General features: G+C 36.0%; 2 protein-coding genes across 5 annotated transcripts; one reads left to right on the top strand and one right to left on the bottom strand.

The window, feature by feature from the left end:
• Positions 1–10: 10 nt before the first annotated feature.
• LOC140984016 (uncharacterized) lies at positions 11–19,985 on the top strand. 3 transcript variants are annotated; one of them, XM_073451175.1, is made up of 16 exons: positions 12–323; positions 1,285–1,352; positions 2,228–2,383; positions 2,474–2,641; positions 3,789–3,939; positions 4,510–4,584; positions 8,110–8,390; positions 8,463–8,606; positions 13,195–13,329; positions 13,522–13,620; positions 15,676–15,732; positions 17,069–17,273; positions 18,397–18,515; positions 19,068–19,136; positions 19,468–19,566; positions 19,642–19,985. In XM_073451175.1, the coding sequence occupies exons 1-16, from the start codon at positions 200–202 to the stop codon at positions 19,879–19,881; spliced, it is 2,190 nt and encodes a 729-aa protein (XP_073307276.1). In that variant the 5' UTR covers positions 12–199; the 3' UTR covers positions 19,882–19,985. The 3 variants fall into 3 exon arrangements, with proteins under 3 accessions (XP_073307283.1, XP_073307276.1, XP_073307268.1); XM_073451167.1 differs by having other exon boundaries at positions 13–323; positions 4,510–4,589; positions 8,115–8,390; XM_073451182.1 differs by lacking the exons at positions 18,397–18,515; positions 19,068–19,136; positions 19,468–19,566; positions 19,642–19,985 and adding an exon at positions 18,155–18,351 and having other exon boundaries at positions 11–323; positions 4,510–4,589; positions 8,115–8,390.
• On the bottom strand, positions 18,399–22,120 carry LOC140984034 (uncharacterized). Of its 2 annotated transcripts, XR_012176531.1 has the most exons (3): positions 21,459–22,120; positions 20,621–20,699; positions 18,399–18,409 (listed from the first exon to the last, which is right to left on the bottom strand). XR_012176531.1 is itself a non-coding variant. In XM_073451193.1 (2 exons), exon 1 carries the CDS (start codon positions 22,047–22,049, stop codon positions 21,471–21,473), a length of 579 nt encoding a protein of 192 aa, XP_073307294.1. In that variant the 5' UTR covers positions 22,050–22,120; the 3' UTR covers positions 20,483–20,699; positions 21,455–21,470. The 2 variants fall into 2 exon arrangements, 1 of the variants encoding a protein (XP_073307294.1); XM_073451193.1 differs by lacking the exon at positions 18,399–18,409 and having other exon boundaries at positions 20,483–20,699; positions 21,455–22,120.
• Between the last annotated feature and the right edge of the window lie 232 nt (positions 22,121–22,352).

Genomic DNA, 22,352 nt, shown 5'->3' with positions numbered 1-22,352 from the left:
TAAGAAACTTATGTAGCAATATTATGTCGTCTTCCAAGCCGGATCCATAGTCTTCCGGGCTCTGCCCTATGCCAGGCGAACACACACTCCAAACCAGTGAAGACCATTGAGAGATTCGTATTAGACGATTGGACACTCCGCCCAAACTTCAAATTCGAAACCGATCGAAAAACTTGTGGTGCAGTTGAGTGACAAATTCATGGCGAAGAAGAGCGAATCGGAAAGAACTGGTGACGCGGAAGAACTTATAAGCCCTTCCATACCTTCCAGCGACGGCACCGTTTGGGCGGATGTCTCCCACCTCCTCGACCTCGCTTGCAACGGTTCTTTCTATCTATCTCATTGCAATCGTCGTTGTTCTTTGTGTCGATTTAATGATTTCAAACTTAGAATTTACTGGCTTATACACTTGCAGTAGTAATCGTCTGCTGTTTTACTAGTCCTTATGGGCTGTTTGGTTCCAATGAACGTGGATGCTTGGAATGTGAATATCGTATTCGAAGATTAGTCTGTGTAAATGGCTTACTCATATAATTGTTGAAAAGCAGTAAGTAAAGAAGTTTTTAAGGTATTGGAAGTGATGGGCTAATAGATAGCATCATTATCTTGTTTTATTGATTGATCCAAAGGTAGAAAAAATCCTTTTCATGTGATTATACCACTGTTAGATTGATGTTATTGTGCTCACACAAAACAATAGTAAAAACCAAAAACTTTGATTTGTTTCACCGGCCATACTCTGTTGGCCTTTGGCCTCAGTAAACTTGAAAGTCTGATTAGTACTCCATGGCCCATGCCACTTGTTTATATTTAAGAAGCCACTCTCCAGTCTCCAATCTCCATCATGCTTCTGGCTTTGTTTGAGGATCACTTCCACGTTGTAGATTGACACCTCATGCTGCTTTCTTGAATGGTGGAAGTGTTAAAAAATGGTGATGAAAATACGAGCTAGTGAGAAAAATCAGTTACGACTTTGCAAGCGGGTCAAGTGCTCTAACTTCCCAACCAAAAACTTAGGTTTTGTTAGAGAAAGACAGGGATGGAAGCAGATAACTAATTACTTTCCTTACCATAGTTCTGATGTTCTGAATTTTTTGTTACAATAAATGAACAGTGAGTTTTTCAGTTTTAAGAAGCAGGAGGATTAAATCATCAATTTGTAGAGATTTGACGTATTTTATTACAGTCTTCGCATGGGAAAGTACTATCTCTGGTTACATAGCTTTTTCCTTGATGTATTTCATACTCATGGCTAACTCTTTCTTTTTCGAGATATGACCACAGATCTTCGAAATGATGAGCTAATAAATGGAGAGAATTTTAATCTTTTCGCTGCCATGTCTGCATTAGAGGTAATACATTATATTTGTTCAACAGTTCTCATACTGTTAAAGTTATAATGTTGAAAATTGATAAGGATCTAGCTAACTACGCATAATTTGATCTTAAAAACAATTTATTATTGGGATCTCAGTAGAAAAGAATTGTCTTTTTTTTTGAAAAAAATTACTTTCCTTTTTCTCATATTTACATGCAGTAGTAAATTATTGTCTAAAGCTGCATTATTGCCAGCAGTTAACTGGAAGCCATTTTGAAGAATAATCTTTTTGAAGTTTTATTGTTTGAAATGGGCCAAATAAATTTTTACATTCTACATTTTTAAGTTTTAAGATGTGGAAATAAATCTATGAAAGAACTAGTTAGAAATTTTTTTTGGAAAGCTAGAAGAACATTATTTACTTACCACTGCACACATTTCTTTCATGTTTGAATTTTCCTGGTGATGTTTGCTTAGTCTTGTTATTTGATGGCTCATTTTGTAGAATTGGCATCTTATGCCTATGTTAATTGGTTTTGCTTGCATGACTGTAATGTTAGGCCATGTGAATCTGATGGTATTGCTTCTCTTAATGATTTGTTAGACTTGTCTTTTTGTGAATGTTTTGTAAAAATAGGTGTTGAACAAGTCTAGTCTGGATTTCGTTTACATGCGTAGATGCACAAGGTTTCAGTTTAGTAGATTGGATCCACTGCTGTTTTAATTGCACACACACATTGTCTATAACAAATTACTATTTTAAGGATGTGCCAATTCTGCTTTTATTTTATTAAGTGTACCATTTCTGATTTTAGAATCAACTCTTAATGCATGAACATAAAAATTTCTTGCATTTCTCATTATTTTCTGTTTTGGTATTTATTGTTAAAATTCATCCTTCTTAAGTAGATTATGGACCCAAAGATGGATTCAGGCATTGTTTCAACATATTATTCTGTGGATGAAGCCATTGAAAATGGTGCTGCTCCTGTTCCATTGAGCTTTGATCGAACTATGGATATTCAACTTCTTATTGACATCATGGACCATCTTCTATCTTGTGAGGTGTTACTGTATTACCTTTTAGAAGAGTGATAGAGTATACTCATGACAGATTGAGAACAGCTGTCCTTGACTTCATTTCTTCTTTTGCAGGCTACATGGCATAAAGGAGGATCATTGTCCCAGACAGTTTTTTCATGCCTCTACCTTTTAAGCCCGGAGAGAACATCATCTCATGCTTTGCTACATTCCTTCAGCAGAGTTGTACGTGCAACTTGCAATGCCGTTGTTTCAGCTGTTTCAGATGCACGTACAAATGAAGTAAAGTACTTCAATCATTCTTTAGCTCGTCCTTTGAACATGAAACTGTCAATACAGTTGTCTCTGATGCATGCACAATATTGGAATGCTCTCAAAAGGACATGTTAAATAGAAAGTTCGGAATCAGCCTACATTAGGATTCTAGAAGATGGTTGCTGAGGTGGTTTTTATCGGAGAGATGTCCTAACACTTTTTGACCAAGAGTGATTTACATTTTTGGTTTGCGGAGAGCTCGGCTGCCTTTGCATGAAAAATACATATTTTGTTGATTAACAACCATTCCTCTCATTATACAATTCTTCTCTTATGAAAAACGACTATGATCATCTAAGTTGAAGTATTTAGTTGGATTTTATTGCATATTGCATGATGCTTTGATTTCATTATGGTATCACAGTATCACCAAATGGTGTGTGCTTGGTAAAGCTTGCAAGACTATGAGATCCTTAAATTCATATTAGTTGATGCCAGATTTTGAAGTATTTGTTTTTCATTTGGTTTGTCCTTAAAAGTAACACATCATGGGATATCGAATAAATATCTCGAAGAGAGAAAATGCAGAAAATATGGAAATTAATGGCATTAGCAAGTATTTTAGATGGTCTGGAGAGAGAAGAAGCGGATATTTTTATTAAAGGATATGAGAATCAGTCGTGGACAACATCATATATTGGTTTGCATTAACTGATGGTGCATTCTGGCATAAATCAAGAGTCTTATGCCATTTTATTTGTCACGTTCAGGAACATAAGATGATGCATTCATATTTTGTATGAGGATCTCTTATATTGTCCAATTGTACAGTTTTATTGTCATCAATGAAGTTTGTTTCTCATAAAAAAAAGAACATGCTGTAACTAATGCTACACCATTGAAAATTTTTGTTTGATAGTTACCATCAATGTCAACTCATTACATGGTTGTAGGGCATCGTAACATAATTGAGTTTTGCAGTCACGTGATTTAAATTGTTATATATAATGGCTTTTGGGGACCTAGACGAAGATTTAATTATTAACATGATTAAGATGCCCAATGGATTGGAATTCTCAAATTCCTCCTTGTATATATTTGCTTCTTCTCACCTCACCTCAGGTTTCTGACATTTTCAATCATAGTGGGGTTTCATTTCGTTACTCATTTTCAGGAAGATGATTTTTTCACAATGGCGTATGGTCTTCCATTGAAGGGAGATGGAGATGAAAAATGCTTATCAATGTTGCATGCAGTGGAAGAAACTATTTTGCGTCAGCTTAAGGCTTGTAAAGCACTGTTATCGAAAAGGATAGTTGTAGAAGGTACTTAACCTATTAGATTTATTGTACTAATATTAGTTAAGGTATGATTCAGGTAAAATTGTTTGTATATACAATTTCTTATGGCCTAGCAGATTTGATAAATGAGGACCATACATTTATCAAGTAAGGTGGAAATACTCTGCTGAAAGAGTAGTTTACTCTGCGGCATAGTCCCCTTGTTGGTATCCATGATGTCTTTTTCCTAAACGCTACAGCGTGTGTCATCTATCTGAACGTTCCGTTTACATTTGGATTATTGTGCTTTTGTATCTAGAGGTGGTACTCTATCATATGATAGGTGTTGTGATGACTTTATTTTGTGTAGTTATTTGCAATGTTTGATATGCACCATCACTTGAGAATAATCAACTCAGTTTAGCACTATTATCTTCTCCAGAATGCCTTTTCTTTTCTCATTTATACGTTTTTGTTGGCCCACTGGCGTGGGATCATAATGTGTATTGGTAATTATGAACATATTTTTTGCTCTAATGCATTTGCTAAATAATTACATTCTTCATCAAAGGCTGCTTAGATCTCTATGATGAGGTATTCTGCCTGATTATGCAGATGTAGAGCCACAGCAAACTGATCTCGGACTTGAAGAAGGGTTTTGCAAAGCATTATTGGGTCGTTTACGCGTTCGTAAGGTCTTATCTTTTAATATATCTTTTGCATTCTACCATTCACTTTAAATAAATGCATCTATGAATATGTTTCACAGAAGTGGTTTATATGCTTATTTTTGGGTAGTTGTTGTATTGCTTATTTTAGTAGTTCAAAAATGAACATCTCAGTGTCTCAGACTTATACAGGGATTGGAATTTCGTTTTCGATTGATGGTCGTGTTGTAGATGGGTTTTGTTTTTTTTTAAAAAGTTCTATCTAGACTAAGCGGATTACTTATCCGCCGTTTGTAACAAAAATCTTATTATCATTAATATATTATGTTTCTTATCAAAAAAAAAAAAAAAGTAGTTCAAAATCAGGCTGCTTTTGTTAAAATTATTTTGGACTACTCGCTGCTTAGAAGGTGATACTCATTTTTTCCTAACAAGTTTCAGATATATTACTCAAAATGAGCCAATTTGTTCTAATATGTTGGCAATCTAGAAAGCATCACAAATATGTAGATCTTTTGGTGTAACTTAAAAACTTCTTGGATGATCTACATTTCAGCAATCGCCGTTGGAATATGGTCTAATTTGAGTGATACTATTCCCTGTTTGATTTGTGTGACTTCTGTTTTTGTAGTATAATATAATGTTCATAACTAGAGTACAAAGCTTCGTTTTGTTTTCCTGCTGGTGTTGTGCACTTTAACTAGCAGGAACCTTACAAATAAAATAAAATAAAATCTCAAGAAACAGATATTTCTTGTTTAGTGAGTTACTAACAAATATACTCTGGGTTTCATATTTTAGTTCTATACCATATTACGATTCTTCTTAATTGTTCTTCCTTTTACATCTTAATTGCATTTTATTGTGTGAGACATAACAAATTATAGAACTGTAAAATTAATTAAATTGCAGGCCATTGGTTCAGTGGTTGGGCGAAAAATTATCGAACTGTTACTGTGAGTGTGACATTATAAGTATCCAATAAATGTATCTAAACAATTAATTGACCTTTTGAGTTTTGTTTTTTCATGATAAAGATTCCCCTTTTCGAGCAAGCCAAAGTAATCAAGGAATACTCGAAAACTTTAACATGATTTACCTTTATAATTTTGATCATAAATCATCTAGTGATGTTTCAGGACATTGAATTTTCCTGACGTACATAGATAAGCAAATAGCTAGTAAGGGAAGCGCCTCACCTTACCATCATTCAATATAATAAAAACTTAGAAATGAAAAGAAGAGAATTAGTATAAAATTGCCGCATAACGTATATGATGTCTTGCATACATCTTATTTTGTCCAATTTGGCGTCAGGACGTGTAAGCATATGTCGTTTGTGTTGGATTACAGTGTCTTTTGATTTTCCTTTTCTTGATTCATTGACATATGTTGTGTAATATTTATGTTAAACTATGATCATGTTGTGCCACATGTTGGACATTATCACAGCTCAGTGTGAGTACATCGGTTGCTGTACCATAAAGAGGCAGGTAATAGATATTTGACAGAATTATAAATTCATGCATGAATATTAGTACATTACTTGTAAAAGGATAATCATATGGTATATCATAGTCTGGTGTTGCTCCAACCATTGGAGACAAATTAGAGGATATGGATACTTATCTGGGCACATAAGAGTGCAGCAAGTTTTTATCTTTCCTAGGGATCAGTGTGAGTGAAAAAAAAGTATATTTTCAAATCTGTTTTAAGTTAAGAGAGGACGAGGATATGTCTGACGAGGATAGCGATGGAATGGCAATAGCAATTGGGTGCAATAGAGGCAACTTTCCGATTAAATATTTAGGGGTTTCTTTGGGAGGAAACCCAATGACTATGGATTTCTAGGAACCGGTATTATCCAAAATGGCAAAAAAATTAGCAAGCTGGAAAAAATCATTTTTGTCGAGGGGGGTCGGCTAACGTTGATCAAGGTTGTTTTAAGTGCCATGCCATCTTACTTTATGTCCATCTTCAAAGTGCCGAATAAGGAGGGGATATTAATGGAAAAATTGATGAGGAATTTCTTTTGGGATGGTGCCGACGGGGATAATCATTGTCATGTAGTAGGATGAGAACAAGTGTGCAAACCAAAGGACAGAGGAGGCCTGGGATTGGGAAACATCCGTTTACGAAATAAGGCGCTTCTTGGAAAATGTTGGTGGAGAGGTTCGGTGGATACGGAGAATATGTGGAAGAAAGTGATAATCAGCATTTAGGGTACTCAAGAAAATGGATGGGATTTGGGGTTGGCGGGGAATACGACCTTCATAAGTCCTTAGAAATGTATTTCTCGATCTTACCCGACTTTTCATCAGTTGGTGTGGGGGGTGCTTCAAGAGGGTAATATCATTCGGTTTTGGGAGGATGAGTGGGTAGGGGAGGTCTCGTTCAAAGATCGTTTTCCTTTATTATTTCAGATATGCACTTTAACTAACAAACCAATCATAAGCTTTGTTGATGTAGTCAATAGCAGCGCTAACTTTCTTATCCAATGGGATGTCCGTTTTAGAAAGAATTTTAATGTGAGAGAAGAGATTGAGTTCACAGATCTTTTACGGGTCCTATAGGACGTTCGATTGGAGTGGGGTGTTGAGGACTATAGAAGTTGGTTGGGAGATTTTCAGGGTTGTTTTCTGTTAAATCTTTTTATAATTAATTTTTTTCCACATCTATTTCTAATCCTTTCACATATTGTTCCAACATCTGGAAAATACCTATCCTACCGAAGGTTCAAGTGTTTTCGTGGATTGTGGCTTTGGGGAAGTTACAGACTTGCGATTCAGTGCAAAGAAGATGGCCGGCATGTGTATTAAGTCCACAATGGTGTTGCTTGTGTCGCAGGAATGAGGAAAGTCAGGATCATTTACTACTTCATTGTTCCTTCTCATCACACATTTGGCTAAAGGCATTGAAAGAGTTGGACTTGGTATGGGCTTTCTCGGAAAAGGCAAAGGAGATGTTTATTATGGAACCGAGTTTGTAAAGGAAGAAAACATCTGAGGTTCTGGTTTATGATTGTTCATTGTATATCCTGGTCCATTTGGTTGGAAAGGAATACAAGAATATTTGAAGAGAAGTCGGAGTCAGTCGACGAAGTCTGGGATAAAATTAAATTCAGGGTTGCGAGTTGGTCGACGATACAGCCGGAATATCAACATCTTTGTATCTCAGATTTATCTCGGGATTGGAAATTTGTATTGTCATGATTATTGTGTTGTAGTTTGGTTTTAATTACTTTAATTAGAGCGGATTTCTTATCCGCTAATTGTAATCACTAATAATCAATTAATAAAATGTGTTTCCTATCAAATTTTTTTTTGAAATGTGTGTTTCTCAAATATGTTTCTTGATTGATGCATTTTCATTTGCAATTATTTGTATAAAGCTAACCTTTTGCGGTAATATTATAATTCATTATTACCTGATACTTTATTCTGTTCTATTACTTGGCTATTTTTTCAGTGTTGTATCTCATTATGGAAAACGTTTGTTGTGAGGCCATTGTTTTTCCTTGGGTAACATTTGATCTACACTTTGTTAGCTCAGCACTTTTACCATGTGCTGACATGTATGAGGAGACCTCAAGGCAAAGGTTTGGAGTTGGCTAAGAAACATATCGTTTCCTGCTTATCGGAGCTAGATTCCATTCTTAAATCAGAGGAATTTTTGAGAACAACCCGTGCTCGTGGAACTTTAGAGGATAGGTTAGAAGACAAAACAACTGCCTCTGGTTGTCGACCAATTGGTTTTGATTCCACCTTGAACAGTAGATCAGCGACACCAACTCCTCCTCGTGCAATTAGACTCCTTAGCTGGAAAGAGGTAAATGTTGAGCGACACTGAATGTTTTATTTATCCATATTCTGAATCTAAGTTCTGGTTTTCCTGTATCAGGCGGTTAATTATTTCCGGAAGCTTCTTCATGATCTAGATATTATATGTTCCTACCCTTTGGATCCGGTTTTTGAAGGTGCTTTACGCTTTGTGGTTGACTTTCAGAAATTTCAACCTGATTTGGTTGCTAGAGCTCATCTTCAGGTAGGAGTGCTCGCGTTTTGAAGTTTCTGTTTCTTCCCTCCACAGTAATTAATATAGAAAGATGATTTAAATCATGTAGTTTTACATAGATGAATATATGAAAATTACGCTTCATGCTTTGATATGAAGTTTTCGCTAGGAAGATGGTAAACTGGCGACATGACATCACTACAGCAGCTATTCATCAATGACTATATACTTTGATGACTTGGATGGGAGAGCTGGGAACTGAGAAAATGTCTGGACTAAACTGCTTGAATCTGATTCAGTTTTGTCCAGAAAAGATGGAACGAGTAAATTCGGAAATTAATTAAATTCGAATAGCTTGGAGGGAGGTTCAATGATCAAAACTTTATTGGTCTAAATAAATTTTCATTAAATTATTCTGCAAATATTGGTGTTGGATGAGCATGCAATGTTGAGAATCAATGGGTTAACTTTTAGGTTGAGTCCCATTTCTTATTTATCAACAATGGTCTCATCTTGAGCATGTTCCAAATAATCTACTCTTAATTATGTATTTCAGTTCGAATTGTATGCAACGGTTTTACCGCAACCACATGTAAGAGCCACTTATTTCTTGGGCCACTGCAGGTGTATTGGGAACTAGAGCAGACAACTTTTCGATGATTCCACCATGCTTATTCGTGTGGATATTGTGCAAACACAAATTCATTGAGCCTTGATGAACTGACATAGTCATTGAAGAAATTAGGTATTTACTATTCTGCTATCATGTTTATTTGGGTGAGAGGGAGTATCTGATGGTTTAGAAGCTATAATGGTTTAGGTACCTAGGTGCTAATTATAGAACCACGATGTACTAGCTTCAGTTGGGTTACCTGGCCAAGCAGTGCATAGTTCGGGTTCTTTTCAGATTTTCTCATTGCCCCTTTTTTTAACCTCATTTTATCATCCCAGAAATCCCAAATGATTTTTGATCTTATGCTTTAGTGTATAATCAAATGCTATCCAAATTGATTTTTAGCCCTCATTCTTCGGTTTTTTTGTTGAAAACGGACTTAAAATCCACTCAATTTGCACTTGGCAAAATGCAATACAGACTGATGATTTTCTCTCATCCTTTTGCTTCTCCTTATCGGTATAACCAATAGTTCTGCACTGGGCATCCCCTCTCTCAATTTCTCTCTTTTTTTGGCCTCCAATCTAGAAGTTTGTGGCATTAGTGGACGAATGGATGAGTCTATGAGGTAAGAAAATAACGTGCTGAGTGTGAGAGATGAAAAGAGGGCATCTTTCAAAGCCATGAATTTTGCACACAGGGGCACAACTTGAACGAGCCAATTCAGGTTTAGTGAAGATAGAGTGTTCATTAAAGGCTGTTTCAGAAACAATGTATTTGTCATGAAGATTGATGTACATGCAGAAGAAAGTGATGAAAATTTGAATTAGTGAAACATTAGAATTAACATTTTAAAATGAATAGACTCAGTTAGGGTGGTGTATTTAGACATCATATATAATACTTGATTAAGGCTGCACGGGTTGAACTGATTGACTGTGATCTGCATTCTCCATTAAATTCTAGAAGATACCAAATAGCAGCTACATCTGAGGAACAATCCCACCTTTATGAACTATAAATGCACGAGTACTTGCGAGAATGGTAAGCTGGATTTGTGCAAAAACAAAAAAAGATAGAATGAAGGCATGGTCGGTCATATGCACATAGAGATTCAGATAGCCCCATTAACATTAGACAGTGGGAAACTAACTTGACAAGATTTGATCATGGATAATTTCCATTTGCAGGGAATAATCATGAAATATTCTGACATCTTTGGAAGACTTCAACTTGGTGTCACCTGAAATGGCATTATCAAGAATATTGGTTCTTAACTGTTCACAGAGGAAGGATGAGTAGAATCCATGTAGATGACTGTTGGCCAGTTGGGGTATGGTTTTTTAAGTAGAAACGCATTCTCTCACAAATTTAGTTAGACATCTCAAATCCTTTAGTTAGCTCTAAATGCCAAACTTAGCAGAAATATGAGTACTCAAAGAGTTTTCTTCAAAAATAGAACTGGCAATCCATGTTGAGTTTCTATTCATGGAATTCTTAAAATTGAATATTTATTGTTGTTAAACCTTCCATGAAAGTGGACCACTAGTCCACTAATGTACTTGTTCTCATCATATTATTAATAAAATATCGTCTCTTATAAAAAAAAAAACCTTCCATGACGAATCTATGTGTTGCAGCCTTGTAGACCATTAGAAAAAACCTCCAATGCAGCCTTGCAGACCATGGAAAAAACCTCCAATGTTGATTTCATTCAGTAACACTGGCCGAACCAGCTTTTTGAATTTTTTCTTATGAACGTCGGGTATAAAACCCTTCAGCAGAACGATACCTCTCCGGGTACAAAAGTTGAATACCCATACCCGACCCTTACCAATTTAACATTACCCAAACTTGACCCAAATGGGTTAGGTTTGGGTCGGGTACCTGTTCTACCCCTACTCATTGTCATCCCTAGGTGTAATTATAAATTTTCCACTCGATTCAAATCATTTAACTTGTGCTTGGATGGATGGATTTGAATATATGAATTTCAAATCCATTTGATTGTGTCGATGGATCAAAAATGGGTGAATTTCAAATACTCTCCTCCTTGACGTATGTAAATGCAATGGCGATTATGATGAATTTGAAATCTACCCAAAAATACTTCAAGAAGGTGTTATTTCAAATCCATTCTTCAAATCATCTCAAATCAAATCCACCTATCTAAGCGCAACCTTGGAATATAGCCTACTTGTGAATGCGATTGGGGCTAAAATTAGCTACTGGCCGAGACACTCAATATCATATGTCGGAAAGATCGATTTGATTCGATCGGTACTTCAAGGGGTGGAATGCTTCTGGTTGGTTATTCTACCATTCTCTTCTAATATCGTGGATGACATTTATAGGATTTGTAGGAAGTTTGTGTGGCCCTCGAAGCACCATCCTATCTCATGGAACATGTTTTGTAGACCAAAGGAAGACGGGGGCATGAGGCTTAAGAATTTATTTACTTGGAACAATGCTTTGATTGCAAAAACATAATGGAAGATTCATATGAAGAAGGATAGCATGTGGGTGAAATGGGTGAATGAGATCCATGTACGGTTTGGTAGTGTTTGGGAATGTAATTGGAACAAAGATGAGTCTCCTTTGATTAAACAAATTCTGAGAATCCGAGATGTTCTTTTGCTTGGACAACGCTCGACTGCGAGTGCATAGATGCTGTTGGAGAATTGGTTTGGATGTCATGGTGATCTTGCTCGAGCTTATAGTTCTTTGTTCAAAAAGAAGGGCGATGGCCATGGAAACCTATCATTTGAAAACATTGCATACTCCCCAAGCATCATTTTGCCATGTAGTTGTTTGCACATGGTAAATTCCTAACTAAAGATCGACAATGTTATATTGAGAACGAGATATGTTTACTTTGTAATAAAAATGAGGAATCGGCTTGTCATCTCTTCTTTGCTTGTGACGTGTCGAAGAAAATCTGGAACGACATCAAAGAACGGCTAGGCATGCGTCAAATCATGAGATCTTCAACATCGGTTGTGAAAGCTTTCCGAGGTGTCTATAGAAGTAATTTTGCATTGTCCAAGTTGATATGTATTGCAGTGGCAGCATGTGTCTACAACATTTGGAATGCACACAGTCGAGCTATTTTTGACGAAGAAATGTCGTATCCCAAGGATATCATTAGTAAAATCGAGATCGTTACTCTTCATGTTTGCCAAGTCATCTTGATATAGGCTCTTGATTGTATTATTATTTTCTCTTATGATGTTTGTGGATATGATCATCTTTGCTTGTTTGTAGAACAGGGGTATGCCTCGTGTGGTTGGTGATGGTATCGTTGATTCTATTGGTTCAATATTTGCCATCTTCTGGGATGTCTGATGTACTTGTACAAAACTTTTTTTTACCTTATTTTAATGGATGTTATTCATTAAAAAAAACACAAAATTAAACATAGCAAATTTTTTTAGATTGATACCGAGGAGGAACTAATTAAAACATTGCAATCACTAAGTAAGGTGTTTCTGCCAAAAAATCGTGCAATCACATTTCACAAATGCCGTAGGAATCTCAAGATCTTTATTTATGTATATTTTGGGCACACATAAAAGTTGCTATAATAATTCTAATTTTGGAAATAAGAGTTGTATGGTGTAAATTATAAATAAGCTAACACCTTACTTGAAGGGCACTTACTCCCACTATTAGATCAAGGCAATTCCTCGAGAATCGAGCTACAGTAAGAATCAAGATGAGTAAACGTCTGCCAAAAATCTGACAAATTTCGTGACATATAAGATGACATGATATATACAAATATGCCTCTAGGCAGGTATTGGTCTAGGTTGAACTTTTAGTCTAAAATCTGTCTTGGATTTGTGAAGTGGATTTTTGTCACATTTCCTTTTCTTGTTAAGGCATATATGTTCTTCTAAGGAAGAAATACTTAGATCACCTGATCTCGTTCTTTTATTTTTTTTATCTTTCTTCTGATAAATGTTTGGTTGTGTCACCAATTCTCATGCTAAAACTAATGGACAGCTTCTACTGGTTCAAGATGGGAAGCTCTATGGACGTGACCCTATATTTGCTGTTATTTGCAAAGCTTCCCTTCTACCTGATGGGACAAAAAATCACGATATCCAGAAGAACGAAGCTGTTGTACAACTAGGGCAGGTGAATTACCAGATATGATCTTCATACTAAAACCATGTCACTATAGCTTATGATCAGCATGTAAACATTGTACTATAATATCTTGTTCAGCCTTCTCTTATAGGTTTTTGGGTTTGCCGCTCATTTCATATTCGGTTTTTGATGCAATGGATAACTGCATTTTAATTGAAATCACTTGTTTGTGCAATGCAGTTATTAATCAGCTTGCTTAGAGTCCTATGCACAAACACCGCATGGCAAAGGCGTAAACTTGGGAAGCTTGTACAGGATTGGCGAATAATATATGTTCAGGTTTGGCAATGTAGATGGGTAATCCTTGTATACCTTTGCAACATGTGCCTTTTCAAGATTGCGCTACTTTTGTTGGTTTTTGTGTTTCATTCTCCATGGTTGAATTCAGCTAGCTAATGCCTTTCTTTGGTGTGTCTTATCTGATTTTTGGGTCTTTGTTGAGCCACCAAGTAATATCTTATATCTCAAGTTGACATTACTCTGGAAAACATAGATGTCATGCATGTACAAATGAAGCTAGCAAGTAAAACTAAAGAAAAGTGAAGATTATAATAAGATTAGTTTTTCTCCATTATCCGTTTGTTCACTTGAATAATCCCTCATTCATCAAACTATTGTCTGTAGAAACACAAATGGTTGAGTTTTCAAGAATTTTAACCAAGCTTCTGAAATTTCGATTTCTGCAAATTTGGGGCTAATTGTTATTGTTATATCTCAAAATCGCAAGTGAAGAACAAGTTGAATAAGAGCACAGAATTTAGAAGAACGATGAATAACCCAAAGCCAACGATTTCAGAGATCAAAGAAGAAATCTTATTGCCGAACCAAAAGTTTACAAAATAACTGTTGCATTTGCCCTTTTATAAAATCAACCTTTTAACAGTTAACCTGTTGATCCTATCTAATTCTAGCAGTACACATTAAGTAACAGCCCATTAATTGATATCGGCTCCCTTTTTCTCTTCACTAATGTTGTGTACTTCACGCTTGTTCCATCTCTTCTTATTCTCCTTAGCTGTGGGCTTTGTTAAAAGGCAAAAGTCTAAGTCACCAACTGAACAGTTCTTTTGTTAGACTTAGATATATCTCCAGGTGGATATAACCTTGATAACTAGTGGGACCAAATAAGACCTCGATTCCGGCTCTTTACACTTGGGCTATAGTATGTTTCAAGGGTTCGGCTGCTCGCCCATCAAAGCAGTATGTGGGCTGGGTTTAGAATGGTGTGAGACAGTTCAGTTCATATCTTGTGTGGGAGTTCGATTGTTGAGATTAAGGATCTGAAGTTCAATCGTGCTTTGCTCCCCAACTTCTACTCTTATGAGAGGTTAAAAGAAACTAAGGCAAGAATGCCCACTCATTTAAGCATTTCTTTGCACTGCGGTAAAAGTATCGGCAGAAGCAGGTGTAAGGGTTCCATAAAGTCGAAGAGGAATGAGTAGCAGCTACAGGAACTCAAAAGAAGGCTTCCCAGCAATATGAGTTCTAGCAGTAGAGGAAATTTCACCTTATTTTTTATTGACTTTCTTAGCTGACCTATTCCATCCTCTGTTTTCAGTAGTGGGTCAATCCCATAACCTCCAACTGCAACTAGTGTTAGCCATTGAACCAAATAGAGGGAGTCATGTTCATGTGTGGTCAAATCCCTTCCTTAATCAGTAGTTGGTTCAAGAATAACGTAGTTCGATCAAGATTGGTTTCCACTGGAGGATTAGCTCCATATAATTTCTGCTTTCACTTACAAATTACAATCTTAAGGCATTCCATCTGGTCAGTTTTCAAGCTTAGCAATGTCCTTAAGAAAATTAAGAGCATACTTTGTTTATGAGATGAAATTCTCTCTATGTTTCTTCCAATTTCTATGCCTAAGATGTATTTAATGCTTCCCAGGTCTTTCCCTTTAAATTCAGACTGAAATTTCTTCTTTTGGGTTCTCAATCTGAAGTTCATGATCTTCTATAATGATAATATCATCTACATAAACAATAAGATCCTTCTTGTACTTTTTAACTATGGAGGTGTGATTCACGTGCCTTTCTTTGTAGTCAAGATGTTTGATTACAGTGTGGAAATAAGTGAAACACGCCTTTTCTAAATGAGATTGGAAGGTCCAACCAATGGTATTAGGTTGAGCTCCTCATAATCGTGTTTAGCATTTTTAAAACAACAATTTTACTGTTTGGACCTTGAATTTGGTGTAAAATTAATGTTTTCCTCTTTGGAAGATATGATAGATCAGCTGTATTTATTTCAAACTTGAGTTTCTTCGCTTCAACTAATAACCTTTACTGTTTGCTGATCTAAGTTTGAACTGATTTCACGTTTGCTGAACAGCTTGAATTGGCTTTCAGAGAGAAGTTTGGTGATATAGCGAGCACTTCAATTGATCAGGTAAATGGTCTCATGCTATCTTATCTTTAGTCACATGCCACTGTTCTCTCAGCCCTATTGTGACACAGTTCATTGGCTACTCAAGAAAAATGGGGTTTATCATTAAGAAACTTTTATCTTAAATATACTGTAAATGATTAAATTTTTTCTCCATGTGTATAACCAAGACTGACCTCTATATTCGTGTTACTTGTACACTTGTAAAGGACAATTATTTATGAAATTTTGTTGCTGATTCCAAACATGCTCCCACAAAAGTGGTACTGGAGCATGTGGTGCAAAATTTTGTGGTTTATATCTAGTGGCAATACCTTGTTGCGACATATTTGATTCTCTTGGCATGTGTTTTCTAAAGAAGTTGTTTGACGACTATTGATGAAACAAGATAGATTGATCTTTAACAGATGCATGTGCTATTACTGGATATACTTCATAATGAATGTAGCGAGAGGCCGTGATTCTCTTTAGGGGAATGTGAAAATTACAGAACATCTGTTGTCGAAACTCATGGTATTCACATGGCCTTTTGTGACATTTGCCAGAGATAATGTTGTGAGAATATGACAAGAGTTGATGTTGTTTAAAATTTAAATGATGCTAAAAGCTTGTGATCTTTGAATATTAATTTCAAAGTACTGTGTGTGCCTATATGTAATCGACCTGCTTTTTTATATTTGTGGTGTAGAAGTCTAAACAACTCGTCAAAGTCAAAGGTGGTGCTAATTCAGGGAAGATGGAATACACGTGAAATGCCAAAATATGAAGTATTTTATCTAATTCCTAAGATTTGCTATTCTTGAGTAAATTTAAGACCTAACGGCGTAACATTTGATGTGAAGTGGAGGTCTGAATTACTATAGACCTAATCATGCTAATCAATTATGTTCTAGGCCCAATCTGAAAGCCAATTTTTCAACCATGTTCTTGTTTGTATCTATTAGGTAGGTTTAGCTGCTAGCAGTATATGTTCACATGTTCTCTTGATATTTTCTAGTTAGGATTTGATATAATTATTAGTGAGTGTACCTGTTTAAGGCTATTTTTTTTAATTGACGTTGGCCAACTATTTCATTCTGTTATGTGCTGATGAATTTTGGTGTTCCTGAATGATTATTGTCAAACCTTTTACCTGCTACTTCTTCCACTGTGCTGCTACATATGGTTGAGCTATGGCAAGAAATCTTCTATTTTTCAAAATTGTTGAATGAGGCCTTTTAAAGCTGTATGAACATTGATATTGTCTGCACCGGGGTGTGGTTGCTCTGTGTCATTTGTCTCGTATGCTATTTTGATATGCATGTGCATTCTCTAAATCTCTTCTTTTTACTTCCTCCAGGACGTGTGTCTCAAGATATGCAAACACATTCTTATTTGGGTGGAGGAGCAAACATATTGGATAGCTTTGCGTTTCCTCACGCTTGGCTTTGAGTTGGAGCTATATTCTCCAAATGAATATTGCATGGTGTATTGGTACATTAATGTTATCCTGATCAAACTTGCTGAGAAAACACATCTGAAAATGATGCTGGGAAATGACTCCTGTGAGTGTCCATTCTTTATTTATTTATATATTTGTGTATTTGTGTATGTGGGTGGGGGTGGTATTTGCATTTGAACACATCCTATTTGTAGGTGACCTATGTTATGCTTCAATGGTGTTGTCTTCTTGTTCTTTTTTCCTTTTCTATCTGCATTGGAAAACAATCTTGATGCAAACTTTTCAGATGATGTTTTTAAAAAAAATAAATTGACTCAAAATTTAAGACCGAGGAATACGGAATAAGCAAACCTAGTCTTGAAAGGGCAAGGAATGCATCAGCAATTTATAGAGGATAATCAAGGAAAGTTCTATTTAGTTTTGTGGAAAATAGAGATAACTGAGATTTTTGTTTGAAGTCGAGGTTATCAGGATTGATCTTAAACTTGTAAAGTGATACAAAATTAAAAAATATGATTGAGTTGAAGTACAGCTTTTGTGTCCTACTTATAATCATCTAGTTAGTAGAGTCACATATCTTTTTGCAACTTTGAGTCAACATGCAATGCAATTCATCTTGACCAGTTGGGCATTCACTTGTTGCCTTACAAGTGATTGATTATGTGTCAAAACTTATGGCATTCAGTTATATCTTCTATAAGTTGCTGCAAAAATAGTGGCTTAAAGCTCTCTGCAACAGGACCCAGAGCATAGCTATATGTTGTAGTCTTTGACTGAACTCATGCGGTTATAAAATCAATTTCCAAGATCTATACGTTCTCATATTATTCTCAACAGTTGCTTTTCTCCTTAAGCTGGTGGATAGAAGTTTTATTTTTCCTCGTGTACTGAATCATTGAAGTGTGTCTATTTATCGTGATTCTTTGCTTAAATTGATTTCCAAAAGCAATCTTTCACTACATTCACCTATTTGTGGTAGTGCAGGGGTTGGTCAATTTGTACCGTATGAAAAATTCATATTAGATTGTTTCGAACTCAATTCCCATGCACGTGACTGGAGACCTGTGATAATGATTTTGACGTGACACTGAACCACCCCCCGCCCTTCCGATTTTATACCTTGTGCAGAAATTGTTTCATGTCGTATAATTTTCTTTCCTGCTTTCAGTTTGTGCATTTTGCATGGTTGGGGTGACTTACGATCAAGCCTTCTGCTTTTGATGCAGCTCGACGGAAAACAAAGAAGAAGAAAGATTTGATGAAGGACGCAGGAAAGGAATATCAGATTCCGCCTCCAGTCTTACTTCTTCAGTGTTACATCCATGTTGCCCAAGGTCTTATGATGGTAATTATTGTATAATTGATTTCTGGAATGTCTTCTCAGTTCTCATCCTGTAACATGAGGGTGTGGCCATCTGCCAATTTGATACCTAGCGATGGAGAGCAGTTGCTATCCTATCCTTGACAACTGTGAACATTTATATTTTATCTTCTAATTGAAGCTCAATATTATGAGGAAGGATGGTGCCTGCGTTGAATTAGTTTTATGAAAACAGCGGAGCTTTTGAATTGAGTACGAAATTGTGAATGATTAATTAGGCCAATTTGAATATAGCTTGAACTTTTTTGTCTCTCAAAGATCAGCCAAGTCTGAATTTAGGAACTGGTACGAAGACAGAAGCATTTTGAAACTACATAGCACTTATTGAATGGGCGCAAATTTTGTTTTTCTTTTCTTTTTCCTTGTAACTTATTCCGATGGAATTGCAATGCCACAGACAGAAAGACCTAAACTTCAGTAATAATTTGCCAACTTGTACATGATGCCTTGTGAACAGAACATAGGCTTAGTGCTGTCCATCTCCCACTGGTGTGATTCTTTTTATATGATTTTCAGATGCTTGCTTCTTCAAGGAATCAGCAGAAAGTCTTTCCTTGCGTGGGTCCTTTCAACAGCGAGCAAGAGGTATCATTTTGTCCCTTTCTTTTAAAATTTTGCAGCTTACTCTACATATAAGAAAAAATGCCAAACTTTCTGTTGGCCTGTTATTTATCAGAAGGTTTGACTATGAAAAAACCACTTCTATTTTTTTTTAAAAAAAAAAAAAAAGAGAAAAAAAACTCATCTTATAAATACCTAGACTTGGCATTTCGAAATTTAAATAACACGGAAGATTTTTATTTTTGTAAGGCTTGTAGTTTCACGTGGTAATGGTATTAGTCAATTGTTCTGTGCGTTTTGGCTAGTGAGAGAATGACTGACTGCTACATTTGCATGGCATTCATAATCTTCGCAGAGATTTATCCAACACTTTGAGCTATTACAGAAAGCTTCCCTTCCTAATCATGCCTCTTACTTTTCGTTCAGAGAAACTACAGATCACGTTCATTTCCCTGTAAGTATTTATGATGAATCAGCAATCAACTTCCATTCATAGTTACAAATGTAATATTTTCATCGCAATTGGCAGACTCTAGCGATGCATAATTGCTTCAAGGACGCTCAGAAGATTGCAAAAGAACTACAGGCAAATTTTACTGGTGATCCAGAGAGAATGGCAGAGCTTCGTCGGTTACAGCAGGTGGCAGAACATAATGATGTTGCTCTTAACCTTCTTCGCCGGTTAGGGACCCTTGACCCATCCCTTAGAATCTCCTTTGAGTTCATCCACCATCCACATTTTGCTGTTGCTTCTGTGAAGAGGTCTTGAAGGAATTCCTCGATGACCTCAACAATTTTGATATTTTATTTGTTCCCATAACTTTCTGTAACATAGAATATTCATAATATCGTCGTTGATTTTTCTTTCTTCAAGCCCTTTCCCCACCAAAAAATCTAAGTGCTCTGATTCCGATTGTTCAAAAGGCTATATCTCATTGATGATCATGTACATTATGCGCGATACGGTATAATCGTGGAGCTTTTACCCAGTTCAAAGCCTGTTCCTTAATGTAATGTAGATTTATAATTTGAAAGGAAGAACTTGACTAACGAGTTGTTTCTGTGCATGGTGAAAGAGATGTTGCATGTTCTGTTTAAAATATAATTTCCAATAACTAGTTATAATGGTCTGAAATAGATGAGATAATACTATTATTATGCTAAATGGGGAAAGGTCTCTACCCACACCATTCTAAACTGAACTGGGTCGTGAAATTTACCCATTTTTTCAATTATTGAATTAAGAAAAAAATACTCAATTAGTGCAGTATTTTAATTAAGGTCGAGTAAGAAAATAAAATTCCTGCATAATTAATCGATTTGTCGTAGCCAGCATTTTAGTATAATCTATTACTGGGTAAGATACATACTTAGAGGAAACGGAAGATCTTTAATTCCGTACAAGAAACAATCAAGAAATAATTTTACAGAATGAAATGATGTTCAACGTACAGTAATAGAAAATCAATAACAATTCCAATAAATACATATTAACGACATAAGGAACGGAAAACGAAAACGAAAACAAGACAATATTTAACTTGACTTCCAAATACGTCCATTTGAATTAGTGGAATCAACGTGCACCTGCGCAAAAATAATTATTAGTAAAAAAAGTGTAATAAGTAATCATGATTTAAGTTATATCAAAACTTATTTTATGTAATAATTTATTTTAATAATTAGACCAACATATATACATTGTTTTCTCTCAATTTTTTTTTAACTTATTCGGGTCAAAATATAATTGGAATGATTTAAATATGTCGTCCGGAAAAGGGAAAAAAAGTAGAATTAGTCGACAATAAAGAATCTTTATTTTTCTAGTGAATAATTTTTGAGAAAAAAATTTAGTTAGATATTATGTGATTGAGCAAACTTTTTTTTTTTTAACTGTTAGGCGGAAAAAGTTGATGTAAAAATTAATTACAGAAAAATGTTGGTATTTTGCGATTATTAACAGAACTCCTTCAAAATACTTGATCATAGTTTAGTTAGAAATATTTCAACTTTTAGTAATTATATAATTAATTGAGTGTACAAAATTTTAGTATTTTTTTGAGAAATAAATGTAGGATTTTAGGGTATGAATAAAGTGTCTGCGAGGCATCACATTCCTCTTACACCTAATTTTTTACTAGTGAATTCTTGCTCTCTGTTGAAAACTTATTTTTTCCCACTCCAAGTTCTTCCCGTATATTTGAGTGTTCTCTTACATTGTGTTTTATTACATAACTTTGACCTTTTTGATATCATATATTATTATGTTACCTTGGAAAAAATATCAAATTTAACTAATTATAAATTGTGTTAGTTGGAAAACCATGCATGCATGTACTTACTTACTCATCTACAAGCTTAGATAGGGCAAGTGTATCCGGGAGGTGGAGTCTTCCCACAGATGACCAGCAGCTGAAGAGCAATGGGAACATATATATTAAGATTAAGGGCCTTAATCTTAAGGGTTGTGCACAAGCACGCGGCGGCTTCCAGCTCAACCAGCCCTGAGAGCACGGGGCAACACTCGTGCACGGCTGGATCCCCCACCACAGCATGAACCAAACCACCGAGAAGATCCACGCAGGCACCGAGTTTTAGTGTATCAATCGGGCAAGTAGTAGCCTTTGCCGGAGGCGCGCACGGTGTTTCCTTGGGTGGGGTGAGTACGGGAGGAACTGTGACAGGCGGCAACAGTGGCACGTTGGGAACAGTCACCGGTGGGACAGGCACGTTAGGCACGGTCACGGGAGGAAGGGTGACGGGAGGGAGGGTGACGGGTGGAAGAGTCACAGGCGGCAACGGCACGACGGTGGTGGGTGGCTTGGGGGGATGGGGCTTGTGGCAGGAGCCACAATCTGGTTCGATATTGGTGGCTGAGGAAATGGAGAGCATGGAAATTGTTAGGAGAAGGAATAAAGTGGTGGACGAGGACTCCATGATTCAATCAGAGGATGTGATTGGAGCAAAGGACTGAGCAAGCTCTGCTGTGTTTTATAGAGCCTCCCAAGTTTGGACAACATTTTTTATTATATATATATTTATATATTTACGTTGTTCCTCAATTTATTTAATCCTCTAATTTTTTTATTTTTTCAACTTTAATTATTTTTCATCATAATATTGACATAGTTCGAAAAATTATATATAACATGACAAGGACATTTGTTGACACGATACCACATAACACTTAAAAAAAATAAATTGATGGATTAAGACTATGAATTGACCGACAATATAACT

This window comes from Primulina huaijiensis, chromosome 1 (assembly GCF_012295235.1).
Source record: "Primulina huaijiensis isolate GDHJ02 chromosome 1, ASM1229523v2, whole genome shotgun sequence".
NCBI lineage: Eukaryota > Viridiplantae > Streptophyta > Magnoliopsida > Lamiales > Gesneriaceae > Primulina > Primulina huaijiensis.
This window is presented reverse-complemented; position numbering and strand designations above follow the sequence as displayed.

What these genes read in the sequence shown, in the direction of transcription:
- LOC140984034 (XM_073451193.1), bottom strand. Translation starts at nt 22,049, where the DNA reads ATGGAGTCCTCGTCCACCACTTTATTCCTTCTCCTAACAATTTCCATG.
- LOC140984016 (XM_073451175.1), top strand. Translation starts at nt 200, where the DNA reads ATGGCGAAGAAGAGCGAATCGGAAAGAACTGGTGACGCGGAAGAACTT. An exon ending in CAGATGCACGTACAAATGAA is followed by an intron (nt 2,642 to 3,788) that starts GTAAAGTACTTC and finishes ACTCATTTTCAG; the next exon opens with GAAGATGATTTTTTCACAAT. An exon ending in TTGCTAGAGCTCATCTTCAG is followed by an intron (nt 8,607 to 13,194) that starts GTAGGAGTGCTC and finishes ACTAATGGACAG; the next exon opens with CTTCTACTGGTTCAAGATGG.